Source organism: Myotis yumanensis, unplaced genomic scaffold (genome assembly GCF_028538775.1).
Source record: "Myotis yumanensis isolate MYYU_CA2020_CCGP unplaced genomic scaffold, mMyoYum1.0.hap1 SCAF_3, whole genome shotgun sequence".
In the NCBI taxonomy this organism is placed as follows: Eukaryota; Metazoa; Chordata; class Mammalia; order Chiroptera; family Vespertilionidae; genus Myotis; species Myotis yumanensis.
The window spans coordinates 109,328,992-109,345,241 of NW_027223754.1; the positions used below are offsets into that span (position 1 = coordinate 109,328,992).

Here is a 16,250-nt window from a genome sequence, read left to right on the forward strand (position 1 = left end):
TGATGCTCAACAACCGAGCCACACCGGCCAGGGCAGATTTCATTCTTGTTTATGGCTGAGTAATATTCCATTATAGATATGTACCACAGCTTTTTTTATCCACTCATCTTGGCCACTTGATGTGAGAGAGAAATACCAATTTGCTGCCTCCTGCATGCTTCCACTGGGGATCAAGCCTTGCAACTGGGCATGTGCCCTGACCAGGAATTGAATCAGCGACATTTTGGTGCATGGGATGACACTCAACTCACTGAGCAACACTGGCCAGGGCCTCTGCCAACTTTTTAATTTGATTGTTTGTTTTTTTGATGTTGAGTTGTATTACTTTTTTAAAAATATATATTTTATTTATTTTTTACAGAGAGGAAGAGAGAGGGATAGAGAGTTAGAAACATCGCCTCTTGCACACCTCCTACTGGGGATGTCCCTGCAACCAAGGTACATGCCCTTGGCCGGAATCAAACCTGGGACCTTTCAGTCCGCAGGCTGACGCTCTATCCACTGAACCAAACCAGTTAGGGCAGTTGTATTACTTCTTTATAAATGTTGGATATTAACCCCTTATTGGATGTATCATTGGCAAATATCTTTTCCCATTCAGTAGGTTGTCTTTCATTTTGTTGAAGGTTTCCTTCGTTGTGCAAAAACTTTTTAGTTTGAGGTATATCATAAAATATATGGCTCAAAGGAATGTCCGAGATTTTACTGCCTATGTTTTCTTCTAGGACTTTTATGGTTTTGAGGCTTATATTTGAGTCTTTAATCCATTTTGAGTTTATTTTTATTTACAGTGTAAGCAGATGGTCTAGTTTCAGTTTTTTTGCATGTATCTGTTCCTTTTTTCCCAGCACCATTTGTTGAATAGACTGTCTTTACCCCATTGTATGTTCTTGTCTCCTTTGTCATATATTAAGTGGCATGTAAGTGTGGTTTTATTTCTGGGCTTTCTATTCTGTTTCATTGATCTATGTGTCTGTTTTGATTATTATAGCATTGTAGTATAGTTTGATATCAGATAATGTGACACCTCCAACTTTGCTCTCCTTTCTCAAGATTGCTGTAGCTATTTGGATCTTTTGTGGTTCCACATAAATTTTTAGATTTTTTCTAGTTCTGTAGAGAACACCATTGGTATTTTGATAGGAATTGCATTGAATCTATAGATTCCTTTGGGTATTATGGACTTTTTTCTTTAAGATTTTTTATTGATTTTTACAGAGGGAGGAAGAGAGAGAGAGAGAGAAACATCGATGAGAGGGGAAACATCGATCAGCTGCTTCTTGGCATGCCCCCACCAGGGATCAATTCCCCAACCCCAGGATGTGCCCTGACCGGAAATGGAACTGGCAACCTCTTGGTGCATGGGTTGACACCCAACCACTGGGCCACATTGGCTGGGTTGGAATTTTTTTATTTTATTTTTTATTTTTTATTTATTTTTATTTATTTTTTTATTTTTATTTTTTTTAATTTTTTAAATTTTTTTTTATTTCTAAAAGTATTACAAAGGGTATTACATATGTGTCCTTCCCCCCCCCCCCCTTATTTTTATTTTTTAAAATGTTTTATTGATTTCAGATCAGAAGGGAGAGGATAGAGAGTTGTCAAGATGCATAGAATGATCCCTGACTACAGGCATTTATCATCTGGTGGGAGAAGGAAACTGTTATGCAACATAACATAATGCAGGTTCTTAAAATAGAGTACAATGCCATGGAAGAGGAAAAGAATAAGGACATAATGATCGCAAGGTCAAGGGGGTCCTTCCAGGGCAGGAAACATTTCACTTAGGCCTTGTAGAATGAGGTGTGGGAAAGGAGGAAGCCATGGCATGTTCAGGATGAGGGAGCTGCCAAATCACTAAAAAAATTGTTTTTATTTTTGCTGCTTTGATTGGGTGTTTTATGCTACCTTGCCTTGCGAATTGTTGATTCGATTTTCTGCTTCATCCAACCTACTGTTTAGTCCTTCTAGTGTAGTCTTAATTTTAGATATTGTAGTCTTCATTTCTGACTGGTTCTTTTTGTGGTTTCTATGTCGCTTTTTATGCTTATTATCTCTTTGTTGAAGTTCTCACTACTGAGTTCATCCATTCTTCCTTTAAGTTCCTTGAACATCCTTATAACCATTGTCTTGAACTGTGTGTCTGGTAGATTGCTTGCCTCTATTTCATTTAGTTCTTTTTCTAGAGATTTCTCCTGTTCTTTCATTTGGGGCATGCTTCTTTGTCTCCCCATTTTATCTGCCTCTGTGTGGTGGGGTAGGAGTTCTGTGTATTAGGTAGATCTGCTTTGTCTGCCAGTTTTGGTAGAGTGGCCTTATGTATTAGGTATCCTGTGGGGCCCAGTGGTACAGTATCCTTGATCACCTGAGCTGGGTGCTCCACAGGTGTTCTTTGCCTGGGTTATGAGTCCTCCTGTTGTAGTTGAGTCTTGATTACTGTTGGCCCATCTGTGGGTGGGGTTGACCCTCAGGCTGTCTGACTGTGAGGATTGACCCCAACCACAGTATATGAGCTACTGTGCAGGGGGCTGACCCTATGAAGCAGAATTTGTCCCAGTATGGTTTGGTGCTTGCCGAGATCTTCCTTTGGATGTGCCTTTTGTGGAACTAATCAGGTGGTGTTCTTTTGTGCTTTGAAGCCAGCTCCAGAGTGTGTTGGTTCTGGGGCCTCTTGGGAGAGACTCATGTGCAGGTCAATGTCAGATGCTGCCTGTGTGACCTGAGGTGCCTGGTAGGAGCTACAAAGCAATCCACAGGTGATGGCTGCTTCTGTCTGGGACTGGATGCATGTAGTAGGGGCCAGCCCTTTTTGTGTCTCTGACCTTCTTACCAGTCTTGATCTAGCTATTCTATAAATCCTTGGTTATAAGACTTCTCTTCAGCTAGTCTTCAGTTTGTTATTCAGGTTGATTGTTCTATAATTTAATTGTAACTCCAGTGTGTTCCTAGAAGGACTTGAGTATAACTTCTACCTACTCCCTGCCATCTTGGATCCCTGTTTGTCTATTAATTTAAAATCAACTGAAGGACTTGTATGCATGAATATAAGCATAATCAATGGACGTAAGACACTGGGGGTTAGGGGGTGAGGGCATGTGCCGGGGGGCAGGGGAGGCCGGGGGGAGGTCAATGGTGAAAAAAAGGAGTCATATGTACTACTATTTGTAATATTTTAAACAATAAAATAAAATTTTAAATAATTTCAAAAAATTGGCTTTAAGAAGAAAAAGGGAAATATTAAGTATATGCACAGGTTTAAATTAAAGGAACCAAATTTATGCTAATTCTAAAATGATCTGAACTCATCCCTCTGCTACAGCAATTGAGCCAGTTTTGGTACAGTCAGGAAACTGCTTTGCGCCTTGCTAAGGAAGTGACTGCGGCTGCTGGGGAAGGTGGAAGGTGAGATGCAAATTTTGTTTCTTTTTTGTTTAATCTAAATTAATATTTTCAATGTCCTTCCTCGATGAGAGATGGTTTGTAAGAAGTCTGACTCATAATCTGCAAAGTTTGTAGTTCATGATTTATAGAATATGAGGAATAAGAACTGCCATAATAACAAGTTTAGGGGCACCCAGAAATGTATGCATTGTAGGATGTCTTATCTCTGTCCTGTATTTTAATATTTGCTAACCTGCTCCTTACTTTTATACCCTTACAGTTTGTTTTAAGAGAAAAAAATCTTAATACTTGACTTTTTGAAATTTTAAGAATGTAGGTTTTCTTTTTTTTAACTTGGTTTTTATTTTTATCAAGACTTTACATGCATAGCCCTGGCCCAGTGGCTCATTTGGTTAGAGCATTGCCCCATACACCTAAAGGTTGTGGGTTCCATTACCAGTCAGGGCACATACCTAGGTTGTGGGTTCATTCCCCAGTCAGGGCGCATACAGGAGCCAACCAATTTTTCTCTCACATTGATGTTTCTCTCTCTCTCTTGCTCTCTCCCTGCCTCTCTCTCTAAATCAATAAACATATCCTCGGGTGAGGATAAAAATCCACAAAACTTTACATGCATGTGATTTAACATCAAATGGTCCTAAAAAGCTGGTTCAGACTTTATTACTTCCACAGATGTGCATGCTTTCTGTCCATGCTCCCAATAGTATTGTTTCCAGATTTGGGCTATAACAGGGTTCATATTGTTCTTTACAGCTGAACCTTTTACTTTTTTCTTATTGTAAAATTATAAGTTTTCTATTTTTTTATGTGTTTCTATGTCCATATCACCTATTAATCATCAAATTCTTCCCCAGTTATGCTTATCTCCTATCTATAAATGCAAAAATATTTCAACTCCTTGAAAAATATTACCTCATGGCTTTACCAAGCTGGACTGGTTGATTTCTAGCTTTGTTACAGTTCTTATCTTGGTATCTTTCTTCACCATCATGCTCATAGTCCTTTTTCCTCTCTTTTATTTTGGATTTCCAGTTTCCTGTACCCCAGTTCTCATTTTGCAGCCTTAATCTGGGTTAGGTCCATCCTTCAATGGCTTCCACAAAAAAGATATGTGGGAAGGGAATTTTTCAAACCTTTCATTTCTGGCTCTAGCTGGTTTGGCTCAGTGGATAGAGCGTCAGCCTGCGGACTGAGGGGTCCCGGGTTCGATTCCAGTCAAGGGCACATGCCTGGGTTGCGGGCTCCATCCCCAGTGCGGGGGTGTGCAAGAGACAGCCAATCAATGATTCTCTCTCATCATTGATGTTTCTATCTCTCTCCTTCTCCCTTCCTCTATGAAATAAATTAAAAAATATTTTTAAAAACACCCTTTCATTTCTAAAAATGCCTTTATTCCACTCTTACTCTCAATTGTAATAGTTTTGCTGGGTATGTAATTCCAGGTTTTGAGGACATTGCTTCCTGGCCTCCAAGTATCCATAGGTGCTATTAAGAAATCCCATGCTGTTCTGAGTTCTTGCAGGAAACCCATTTTTTCCTTGCTCAGTGCAAACTTGGTTTTTTTTTCTTAATTCCTAATATTTGATGTGTCCTGGTGTAGAGTATTCCCCTCTCGTGCTGGGTGGGGAGCTCTTTCAATCTCATTTCCTTCAGTTTGGGAAAACTGTCTTAAGCCTATTTCCTCCCCCACTGTTTTTTCTCTTCCTCTTTCTAGAACTCCTGTTATTTGAATGTTGGACCTGATCTACTTTCCTTACTGTCTTCTTTTCCACCTGTTGTCTTTTTTACCTTACTTTCTGGGAATATTCCTCTGTAAAATCCGGGGTGCAAGCCGCTGTTACAAAGAACCAAGAGACGCTTTCTATGCAAACGCAAGGGGTTTATTTAGCTTCCAACATATGTCGGGGCCCACAACTTACTCTGAACGCGGCAGAGCAGTGGCCGTGAGCCCCGACTAAGGGTTCAGGCATAGGTTATATACTTTTTCTAGCTAACGGGGGGAGCAAACGGGGGAAGCAAAGGGGTCACTCTTCTGGGAATCTTGGCGCCGTTGTGAATTAATGCCTGTCCACTTTCTTATCAGGTTGCTTGCTTTTCAGTTTACTCCCGGGCTGCAGCCATCTCCGTAACCTCCCTGGCTGCAGCTGTGTCCCATAAAAGTTGATTGTTCCATCTCCCCCTCTTAACCTTCCTGATTGCTCTGGTGCTTGTTAAATGTAACACTCTGGTAACGCTTTGATGCCGTTTGTTCCTTGACCTCTCTGACCTGATTATATTGGCGCCTCTCATTCCCCCCTTTTTCTGTGGATGGTTTCTAATTTTAGAGATCCTTAGGCTCAGCTAAGGCTGAGTACTGTTGCCTGATGATAAGGAAAGAAACTATTTTAGCTTTAGCAACTTCTATTGAAATAGGATTTTTTTTCTTAAAATTTTTCTATGGCTATTAAAAAGTCAAATTAAGATTAATTTATTTACTGTTCTGATGTTTGTATAAACATAACAAGAATGGTAATTGACTACCTTTGTTGGAATTTCATGGTTGAATTTTAATGTGCCCCGTAGGGCTAGGAAGCCATGCCATCCAGTTGCCATCAGGCCCGCCTGTAGTATCTGTTGAGTTAGGTGAATTCTTCACCTGTAGCAATTCCATCTGAGCCCACGCTCCAGGCTTTAAGCCCATTTCAGTAGCCCTTCTACTTGTTGCGGCCCAGAGCGTGTGGGGGCTCCGCAGGAATGTAGAGGCATCCCTACTGCTCCTCTTTTATTTTTATTAACCGTTAGTGATGGTAGGGCATCGGCCTGACATTCCAGCGCCAGCCATCTTCAGGGCTTCCAAGCAGAATATTAGGCTTCCTTTGTGGCATTTTTATTGGCTTCAAGTCTTTAGAGTTTAGACAGGGTTTTTTAAAATATGATACTCCAGTCAAAGTTTTTTGTTAATAAAACCACTATTAGGAATCGGTTTTATTGAATCTATGCAAAGAAATGTATTGTTATGTTAGCATTGCCAAATTTTGGAGGAATTACATAAGAAGAAAGATATATTGATCTATTCTAAGATTTTTTGACTTTTTTTGCCAATTTTTTTTAGTTGTTGGTATTAAATTTTCTTTTTATGTATAATTATGCTTTAGACTTTTTATTTTAAATAGGTTTTTTTTTTTTTTTTTTTCTTTTTTTAGATTACCCCTGACATGGGCATGGTTATAAAGGCCTGCAAGCAGTACACAGGCTGCCAACTATTAGCTGTCTTTCAACAGAGACCAAAATCTGTTGGGCACTGTTTCTTGCCTAGGTGGGCATCTGCCCTCTTGGCAGCTAGGCATCTTTTACTTTTTGGGGCTCACCCCACATAGTACCCTTCTAGGATAGTCAACATACATTTAAACTTGCAAGAGAATTAAAGGTTAATGTGACAATGAAATATAATATAGGCATCATGGCCGCTTTAGGCAGCCACATCTTCTGCTACTAAACATGTGATTCTATAAATTGTTTTTGTCTCTTTGGAGCCATGTCTATGAAGATGCAGGCATTATCTAAGTCTATTCAATGTTACCAGCATCAGGCAGGTTGAGCACGCTGTAGCTTGACGAAGTCTTTCCGGATTATGGATGGGTCCGCTGACCGGACGTGGGTGTGATGGACTCAGGTCACGACGCCGTCTATCTTGAGAGCGGTGGGGGTCGTCAGCACCACGGAGTTGGGTGTAGGGACCTTTCCATTGAGGCTCCAGGAGGTGCCTTTTGTTTGGGTGGCGCCAAGGCGCAGCCAAATGTCCTTGTGCGCCCTCTGGAGCCCTCTCAAGAAAAGAGACAATTATCTTTTTAGTGAACAAGTATCTTTACAGCCTTGGGCTCTTGAGCAGATAATAGGAACATCATCCAAGTCCCCTGATGGGGGTCTGACAGGAACAGATGTGGGGGCCTTTGGCTGGGGGGGTATAAAGTTTCCATTCTTCCTCCCTCGGCACTGCTAAGGGCAGGATCATTGAAGAGGTCTCTTCACCTAGGTAGGGCTGTGCTGAACCATCTGGGGCAAAAGTGGTTTCTGCTTTCATTTTGGCTAAAAGGTCTCTGCCCATTAGAGGGACCAGGCAATTTGGCAAATACAGGAATTTATGAACCACCTGATGGCCGCCTAACTGACATCGGCGGGGGCGGCAGAACAGTCTGCAGCCGTGGTCCCGGTAGCTCCAATAATGGTGACTTCCTGTCCTGAGAGGGGAGCTACCTTCTGAGTAACTACCGAGTGCTCTGCCGCTGTATCAACCATAAAGTTCACAGTCTGGCCCCCGATTTTCATTTTGACCATTGGTTTATGGGGGCCCAGTTGGAAAGAGCCCAGCCTGTTCTAGTCAGAGTCAGCTGTTGCCAGTCCGAGGAGGTCTGCCTCAGGCGGCTCTGGCCAATAGCGGCTGGGTGGTTTGGATGGCCTCGCCAGCTTCTTTTGGCCTGCTCCTGCCCTGCCTGCCTCTCCACTCCTGTTACTAAATCTTACTCTGTCCCTTTTTATACATGCAGAACTGGACCTAAGGCAGCGAGTTTTGAGCAATTTTAAAATTTTTTAACATACATTTTATCATTCATGTTGCAGGGAGGGACCGGGTTAGCTCCTCCTGAATGAAAGAACTAATCAAAATAAGGCTTATTTTCTAACTTCATTTGTCCCTGGGCATGGACAATAAATGACACTAATCAGATTGACATAAACGATTTAACCTTTGTTTAGGGAGGCAAATGCAAAGCATTTACTCCAAATGTCTTTGGTTTAGGGAAAATAGGATTTTTGTTTAGTTTCCCTATTCTACTTGTCCCAGCTTACTGGTCTATCATGCATTTATCTTTTTTTTAATATTTATTTTTTTTTTTTTATTATATACACAATTTTTATAAATTTTATTCTTTTAGGTTAGTCTTTAAATCTTCTTTTTATGTTCTTCAAAAATGCATAACCATGCCTCAGACCTTTTATTAAGTATTTCTTTACCTTTCTTCATCATATTAAAGTTGTACATTCTAGTTAGTTAGAACTCTGAGCCTTAATTAATTTTTAAGGTGACATGTAAGTAATTAACATTCCTCAGATTAGCAATACATTCATTATTTTTTTTTTTTTCTTGGAGATACAAACAAAAATTTTACTAGCTAAACAATTTTAAACAACAAAGACATATACTTAAACAATAAAGACAGATAACATTTCCCATTAAAACTTTGAATCATCACAGCTAGCAATTATCAGTTTGTGAGTATACAGGCCTTGTTGATGTCATCTTGGGATAGCTGTCTGTCTCTCTGTGGTCAGCGACTTCTTGTAAACTTCAAAAATATAAGGTACAATTAACCAATAGATTCAATTTTACCCTCTAGATTTTGTATGAGGCACATTCAGATTAATAATACCTAGATGAACATTTTTTTTTTTTTTTATTGTTTGACTTAGTAAATTTTAAGGTCTCAAGTTTCCAGCAGCTATGGAAAACCACACCTGAGGCTGGCAAACAGGCCTGGCCCAGCCCTTGACTTTAAAACCACCATTTTTCTCTTGGGAAAGTCAAGAGGCAAATTTGTAGCTACATAATTTCTTGAGATTCAAATTCAATTATTATTATTAAGGCATGTATTTTGGCAAATTTTGTAACAGAGGCAATCTTACTGAATTTTCTTTTGGAGGCTTGTTGCTAGAACAAGCCTGCATTGCTTCCCTGGGTAAAATTAGCTATTTTTCTTAGGAAATAATCAGTTTTGGGTTTTATTCTGTACATGTGTGAAGAGACTCTAGTTCAAAACTCTATCTAAATGTCCAAAAACAGGACAATTGCGCGCATTAGTTTTAAACCAGTTTTTCTCTTTATATGTGAACAGAAATACCAGACACATTTTAAAACTTTTCAATTACAAGAAGGACTTTTTGTCATCTAGCTGGCGCGATCTCCATGGGAAGAGCCCTGCTCCCGTCCAGAGTAGCCGCGCCCCCCCCAGCTGTCCGGCCCGTGGGCTCCGCGCGGGACCTTTTCCAGACCTTCCCCCGGACCCGACGCCGCCGGGGGCCTCGCTGCTCCGGCCTCTTGCAAGCGACTCGCCGGCCCCGCCCCACCGCGCTCCACACAAGCCCGGGGCCAACGCCGGCCACCGCCGGCCGCAGCCGCCGCCGCCAGGCTCCGCGAACGAGTCCGCGCCCGGCCCGAGCCCCCCAGCGCCGCCCCCCGAAGGCGCGCCGCCGCCTATGGCGCTGAGCGAGCGCAGGCCCAAGCTGCGGGGCTCGGGCTGCCTGGGCTGCCGCCGCCTCTCCCGGCCTCCGGCCTCTTCCAGGCTGCGCAGCTCGGGCTCCAGCTCCGGCCCAGCACCCGCCGCCGACCGGGCCTCAGCCGCTGCAGCTCAGCTGCCTGGGCCCGTGGCGCGGTCAGGCTCCGGGGCGAGGGCTGCGGTCACCGCGCACCGCGCTCCAGCACACTTGCCCCCTCCCCCCTCCCTCCCCGTCTTTATACTTACATACTTTCACCCGACATTCATTCAGAGTTTAAACAATCCATTCAATTCTTAACAACTTCCCAATTTCTGAGGGAGCTCTAAAGCCTCCGCAATCTCCTTGAACTGATCAATTACAATACCCAAAGGAGCAGTCTGAGTCCATTCCACAGCGTCCATCCAGGAGGAGCAGAGGGTAGAGGGAGGGAGCAGAGGGTGGAGGAGAGAACACACACACACCAACATACCAACGACAAGAAACAAAGAACAAAAGACAAAGACAGACACAACGCGTTGAGACAAAAATCGAAGGATCCAAAAAGAAGGTTTTACAGAACCAATTGACCTAGCTGGCAACAGAACTACAGAACCAGAATCAGAATCCGTACCTAACTGACGGAACAGACAGGAGTCCACCAGGCGTCCCTGGTCCTCTCCAGACTCCACCAGGGCGTCCCCCGGGGTTGTGGCCTGCGACCTCCCGACACGTCTGTCTGTTGCAGTCGGGGGAGGCTCACGCCCCTCCCCGACAGCCACCCGACCAAACAGATTTGCCAGCTCTAACTAAATTTGTGTTTCCAATATCTAAGCGATCGCTATTCAGAAAGGCGCCGTCACTTACCCCAAGAAGCGTCTGTTGGAACCCAGAGGCGGCTGCAACAAATACCTCGCTGCGTGCCCGGCGACAAGTGGGGGAGAGCCTCCTGCCTTAAATAGGGGGTCCCTCTCCTCCCCGCTGGGGGAGAGCCTCCAGCCCTAAATAAGGGGTCCCTCTCACCCCCGCCGGTATCTCGGTGGAACCTCCAAATGTAAAATCCGGGGTGCAAGCCGCTGTTACAAAGAACCAAGAGACGCTTTCTATGCAAACGCAAGGGGTTTATTTAGCTTCCAACATATGTCGGGGCCCACAACTTACTCTGAACGCGGCAGAGCAGTGGCCGTGAGCCCCGACTAAGGGTTCAGGCATAGGTTATATACTTTTTCTAGCTAACGGGGGGAGCAAACGGGGGAAGCAAAGGGGTCACTCTTCTGGGAATCTTGGCGCCGTTGTGAATTAATGCCTGTCCACTTTCTTATCAGGTTGCTTGCTTTTCAGTTTACTCCCGGGCTGCAGCCATCTCCGTAACCTCCCTGGCTGCAGCTGTGTCCCATAAAAGTTGATTGTTCCATCTCCCCCTCTTAACCTTCCTGATTGCTCTGGTGCTTGTTAAATGTAACACTCTGGTAACGCTTTGATGCCGTTTGTTCCTTGACCTCTCTGACCTGATTATATTGGCGCCTCTCACCTCAACTTTATTTTCTAAATTCTCTGCTGAGTTTACCATTTCTGTTGTCATATACATATTCATTTACAGCTCTCTTTTGGGGTCTCTGAATATATATTTATTTATTTTAAATTTTATTGATTGATTTTTAGAAAGAGAGGAAGGAGGAGAGGGAAACATCTATTTATTGTTCCACTTATTATTGCATTCATTGGTTGTGATGAATATTCATTATTTTATCTTGTTTATCCTTCTGAGGATATTAATTACAAGATTTTTTAAAAAGTTTTCTTCTCCCCACTTAATTTACTTACTACAACGTGCCTTTTCTGTTCATTTATTTTGGTCTCTAATATTAAAGGTTTTCCTTGAATGTCCATTGACCTTCACCGGCCGCTCAGATTATGTCGGAAAGCTGTGACACATGGCAGAACTTTCTTGCTTAATCTCTGCAGTTGGATGACCTGGGCGAGCTATTCCTAGGGAATCCCAGTGTCACTCTGAGTCTTTTCCTCTGGGGCTGGTCAGAGCTCTAGGAAGAGTCTTCTAATTCTTCCCTGGAAGTTATGTGTGTTGTGACATCATCTGGGAGACCACATTACTGAGAGGGCTGAAGGCCCTAGCATCCAGTGGGTTTAACTTAATCCTTGTCATTGCCACACTGTACCACATTACTAGTTGTGCTGGCACTCCCTTTTTGTCCCCCAATCCAGAGACCATCCCTCCAGGTTTCTATCTCCTGGGAGGAGGAGGAGAGTCTTGGGAGTTACTGTCTGCCTACATGGACCTTCAGCAGCTTCTTGAGTTACTGGTCTGCAGATCCTGAGCCTTGGGTGCGGTGATGGAGATAAGGTTGCTCCCCAGCTTTCCTGGCTGCCAGTTCAGGATTTGGTGTTTGGGTCTGCCAAGTCAGATAGCACTCTCCGCTGTTTTCCAGCTTTCTATGTGTGTTTCTTTTGTCTCTTCTCACATTCTCTTTCTTTTCTTGGCTTCAACAACAAAACAGAATCTTACTTGTGGTATATTGAGTGGACTTCATGAGGGTGCAAATCTACATTCCCATCCACCATCTTTAACTAGAAGTCCCAAGTTTCTCTTTTTTTTTTTTTCTGTTTTCTTTTTAAATCACATGTACTTGTTTATTAGGTTTTTCTCAATGACAGTTGTTTTTTATACATTTTTTTTCTTTTTTCCGTTAATATGAGGGCTTCGGATGCAACTTTTAATTTTTTCTGACAGGCATCTTCAGAGAGGAAGGGAGAGAGAAAGATAGAAACACCAGTGATGAGAGAGAATCATTGATCAGCTGCCTCCTACACACCCCCCGCTACTGGGGATCGAGCCCGCAACCCAGGCATGTGCCCTTGACTGGAATCGAACCTGGGGCCCTTCACTCCACAGGCGCACGCTCTATCCACTGAGCCAAACCAGCTAGGGCAATAATCTTAAAGATGAGTAAAAGTGGGAGCATTTATTGAGTAATTGCTGCCTGTCCTGTCCTCTGTGTCAGCAGTTTATGAGGGTCACCTTGTTTAGTTCTCACACCCCTGTGAGGTAGTTACCATTATATTCTCTATTCTAAAGACAGAGCTGAGGCTCAAGAGATTCAGCCACTTGAACAAGGGAACTCAGGAGTGAATTGCCCTAGGACCCCACCATGACAAACCCCATTGTCCCCCTGGGTTCACCACACTCTGCTCCCTCCTTCTTGTATCTGAGACACTTTTCTGCTGCCTTGTACATCCTTCAGAATATTTTAGAGGAATTCTGCTTGGCAACAAGCTCAGATTTAGTTGGTCTGAAACTACCTTTATTTCATCCTCTTTCTTGGGTGATAGTTCATTGTGCATATGATTGCTGCTTGTTATCCCAGCACAGTGAAGACATCTGGCCCTCTACCTTCACTCTCCCTCCTTTCCCCCAAACTCTGGCAGCATCCTGGGCTGAAGCTCTGATTGCCCCTGTCACCCAGACGGACATGCACATTTTCCACAGATGCATATGTGCCATCATCAGGCTGTTACATACTTCAAGAGTTTTTGGACCGAGAAATACATGGGGAGGAATCGAAGATGGCAGCATAGGTAAACACCGGAGACTGCCGCCGTAAACAACCACTTCAAAAATACAACTAAAAGTCGGAACGGACATCAACCAGAACCACAGGAAGGCTGGCTGAGGAGAGACTCTTCAACTAGAAGCAAAAACAACAGCATTCCGACACACAGAGGAGGCGCAGTGTGGAAAATTTAAAGGTACGGTGGTGCGGTGGTGAGGTGGTGCGCGCGCAAAGCGGGCTGGTGGCTGAGGGCGCGGTTGTCGTTTTCACTCAGGAGTGAGTCTCAGACTCTGGGCTACAGATCCGGGCGAGTCTCTAGGGACCCAGACTCAAACGGGAGAAGCGGGACTGTCTGGCTACGGCCCCTCCGAGGTTTGCAGCAGTTGCTGGGACAGGACTGAGAGCGGCCATAGCTGCTCCCTCCCCCCGCCCTGTTGAGCCCGCCCCGCCCAAACCCTGCGCACAGCCATTTGCCGATCGCCTCAGGCAAGGGCTGGACTAGCGCCTCCCCAGAAGACAGATGCTTTCCAAACAGCTGATTCCTACAGCCAGTCGGCCTGGTGGTCAAATCCCTCTAGTGTTAACTACAACAATTAAGGCTTGGCTAGAACAAAACTGCGCACAGAGACCACAAGGGGGTACACCAAGAAAGCATAAAAGATGCAGAGACAAAAAAACATGACAGAAATGGAGGATATGGAGCTAAGAATCGCAATTTTGAGGGCTTGCCATAAATTTGTGCAGAGCCTCACGAAAACTAATGAGACCCTCGATGCTACGATAAAGAAATTAGAAAGTAAGCATACACGGACTGAAATAAAGAATATTATACCCAATAGCAGACCAGAGGAGCACAAGAATCAAACCAAAGATTCGACAAAAAACACCCAATTGGAAAAGCAAAATGAAAAAAGAATCCGAAAGTGTGAAGATAGTGTAAGGAGCCTCTGGGACAGCTTTAAGCGGACTAATATCAGAATTATTGGAGTGCCAGAAGATGAGAGACAGCAAGATATTGAAAACCTATTTCAAGAAATAATGGCAGAAAACTTCCCCCATCTGGAGAAAGAAATGGACTTACAGGTCCAAGAAGCGCAGAGAACCCCAAACAAAAGGAATCCAAAGAGGACCACACCAAGACACATCATCATTAAAATGCCAAGAGCAAAAGACAAAGAGAAAATCTTAAAAGCAGCAAGAGAAAGAGGCTCAATTACCTACAAGGGAATACCCATACGACTGTCAGCTGATTTCTCAACAGAAACTTTGCAGGCCAGAAGGGAATGGCAAGAAATATTCAAAGTGCTGAATACCAAGAACCTACAACCAAGATTACTTTATCCAGCAAAGCTATCATTCAGAATTGAAGGTCAGATAAAGAGCTTCACAGATAAGGAAAAGCTAAAGGAGTTCATCACCGCCAAACCATTATTATATGAAATGCTGAAAGGTATCCTTTAAGAAGAGGAAGAAGAAAAAGGTAAAGATACAAATTATGAACAACAAACATGCATCTATCAACAAATGAATCTAAGAATCAAGTGAATAAATAACCTGATGTACAGAATGAACTGGTGATTATAATAGAATCAGGGACATAGAAAGGGAATAGACTGACTATTCTTGGGGGGAAAAGGGGTGTGGGAGATTCGGGAAGTGACGACTAAAATCATGCACCTATGGATGAACACAGTGGGTGGGGAGTGAGGGTGGAGGGTGGGGTGGGAGCTGGAAGGAGGGGAGTTATGGGGGGAAAAAAGAGGAACAAATGTAATAATCTGAACAATAAAGATTTAAAGAAAAAAAAAAAAAAAAGAGTTTTTGGACCAAGCAGCCTATCTAGCTAGCTTGGGTGCCTAATGTGCACGTGTACAGAAATGACCCTCACAGGTTTAAGGCTGAGTTTAATTTTTAAAAGTACTGTTTTGAATGATAATATATATGCATGATAAATATCTAAAAGTTCTAAAGGGGATTGAGAAAATGTTATCCTCCTTCCTCATTATCTCCAGGCCCCCAGTTCTCCTCCTGTGAGGCAGCCATGGTCTCTGGCTCTTGTGCCTCTGAGCATATTTTCTCACACTCATGCAAATGTCTTTTTGCCCCTTGTGTTCCTGGAGTGTCTTGGGGGTGTGATGTTACATAACATTCCATTGTAACAGATGGACCACAATCAACTCAATAGTTCAGTATTTATTTCTAGCTTCTTTCGCAGTTGGTTTTAAAAGTTAACTATTGGGCCCTGTCCGGTGAGCTCAGTGGTTAGAGTGTCAGCCCACGCACCAAAGAGTCTCGGGTTCGATTCCTGGTCAAGGGCATGTACCTGGGTAGTAAGTTCAATCCTCGGTTGGAGCGAGGCAACCAATCGATGTCTTTCTCCCATCTCTCTCTCTCTCTCTCTCTCTCTCTCTCTCTCTCTCTCTCTCTCCCTCTCTCTCTCATCTCTCTCTTTTTCTCTGTCTCCTCTTCATTCCCTCTCTTTCCACTCTCTCTAAACATCAATGGAAAAATATCCCTGAATGAAGATTAACAAAAAAAGAGTTAACTATTGGGACAGTGCTTACCTGTTCATAAACTGTAGGCTGCTGGTAATAATTTCCTTATATAGAAAAGCAGCAGAGCCCTAGCTGGTTTGGCTCAGTAGATAGAGCGTCAGCCTGCAGACTGAAGGGTCCTGGGTTTGATTCCGGTCAAGGGCACATGTCTGGGTTACAGGCTCGATCCCCAGTAGGGGGCGTGCAAGAGGCAACTAATCAATGGTTCTCTCTCATCATTGATGTTTCTATCTCTCTCCCTCTCCCTTCCTCTCTAAAATCAATAAAAATATATATATTTTTAAAAAGCTGCAGAAATTTAAAGTAGCTTTTCTGTACTGAGACCTCATTTTAATGTATTTTTTTTTGAAAACTGGAGTTGCTAAAGCAGTTATTTGGGGGGTTTTCCTCTCAAGATTATGAATATCACGAAGTAACTTCAAAATATTTAGTTTGAGATTAACAGCATTTGACGTAAATGTTAAAGGAACATGAAATAGGTAAATTTAGACTTTGG

At 43.3% G+C, this 16,250-nt stretch overlaps 1 protein-coding gene across 2 annotated transcripts in view; it reads left to right on the plus strand.

The window, feature by feature from the left end:
* EEF1AKMT1 (EEF1A lysine methyltransferase 1) overlaps nt 1-16,250 on the plus strand; it is a 44,645-nt gene that overhangs the window by 21,180 nt on the left and 7,215 nt on the right. For both annotated transcript variants that reach the window (XM_070409329.1, XM_070409331.1), the window contains exon 3: nt 3,323-3,405. In XM_070409329.1, the coding sequence (XP_070265430.1) occupies nt 3,323-3,405 (83 nt within the window). The remainder of the gene's footprint in view (nt 1-3,322; nt 3,406-16,250) is intronic.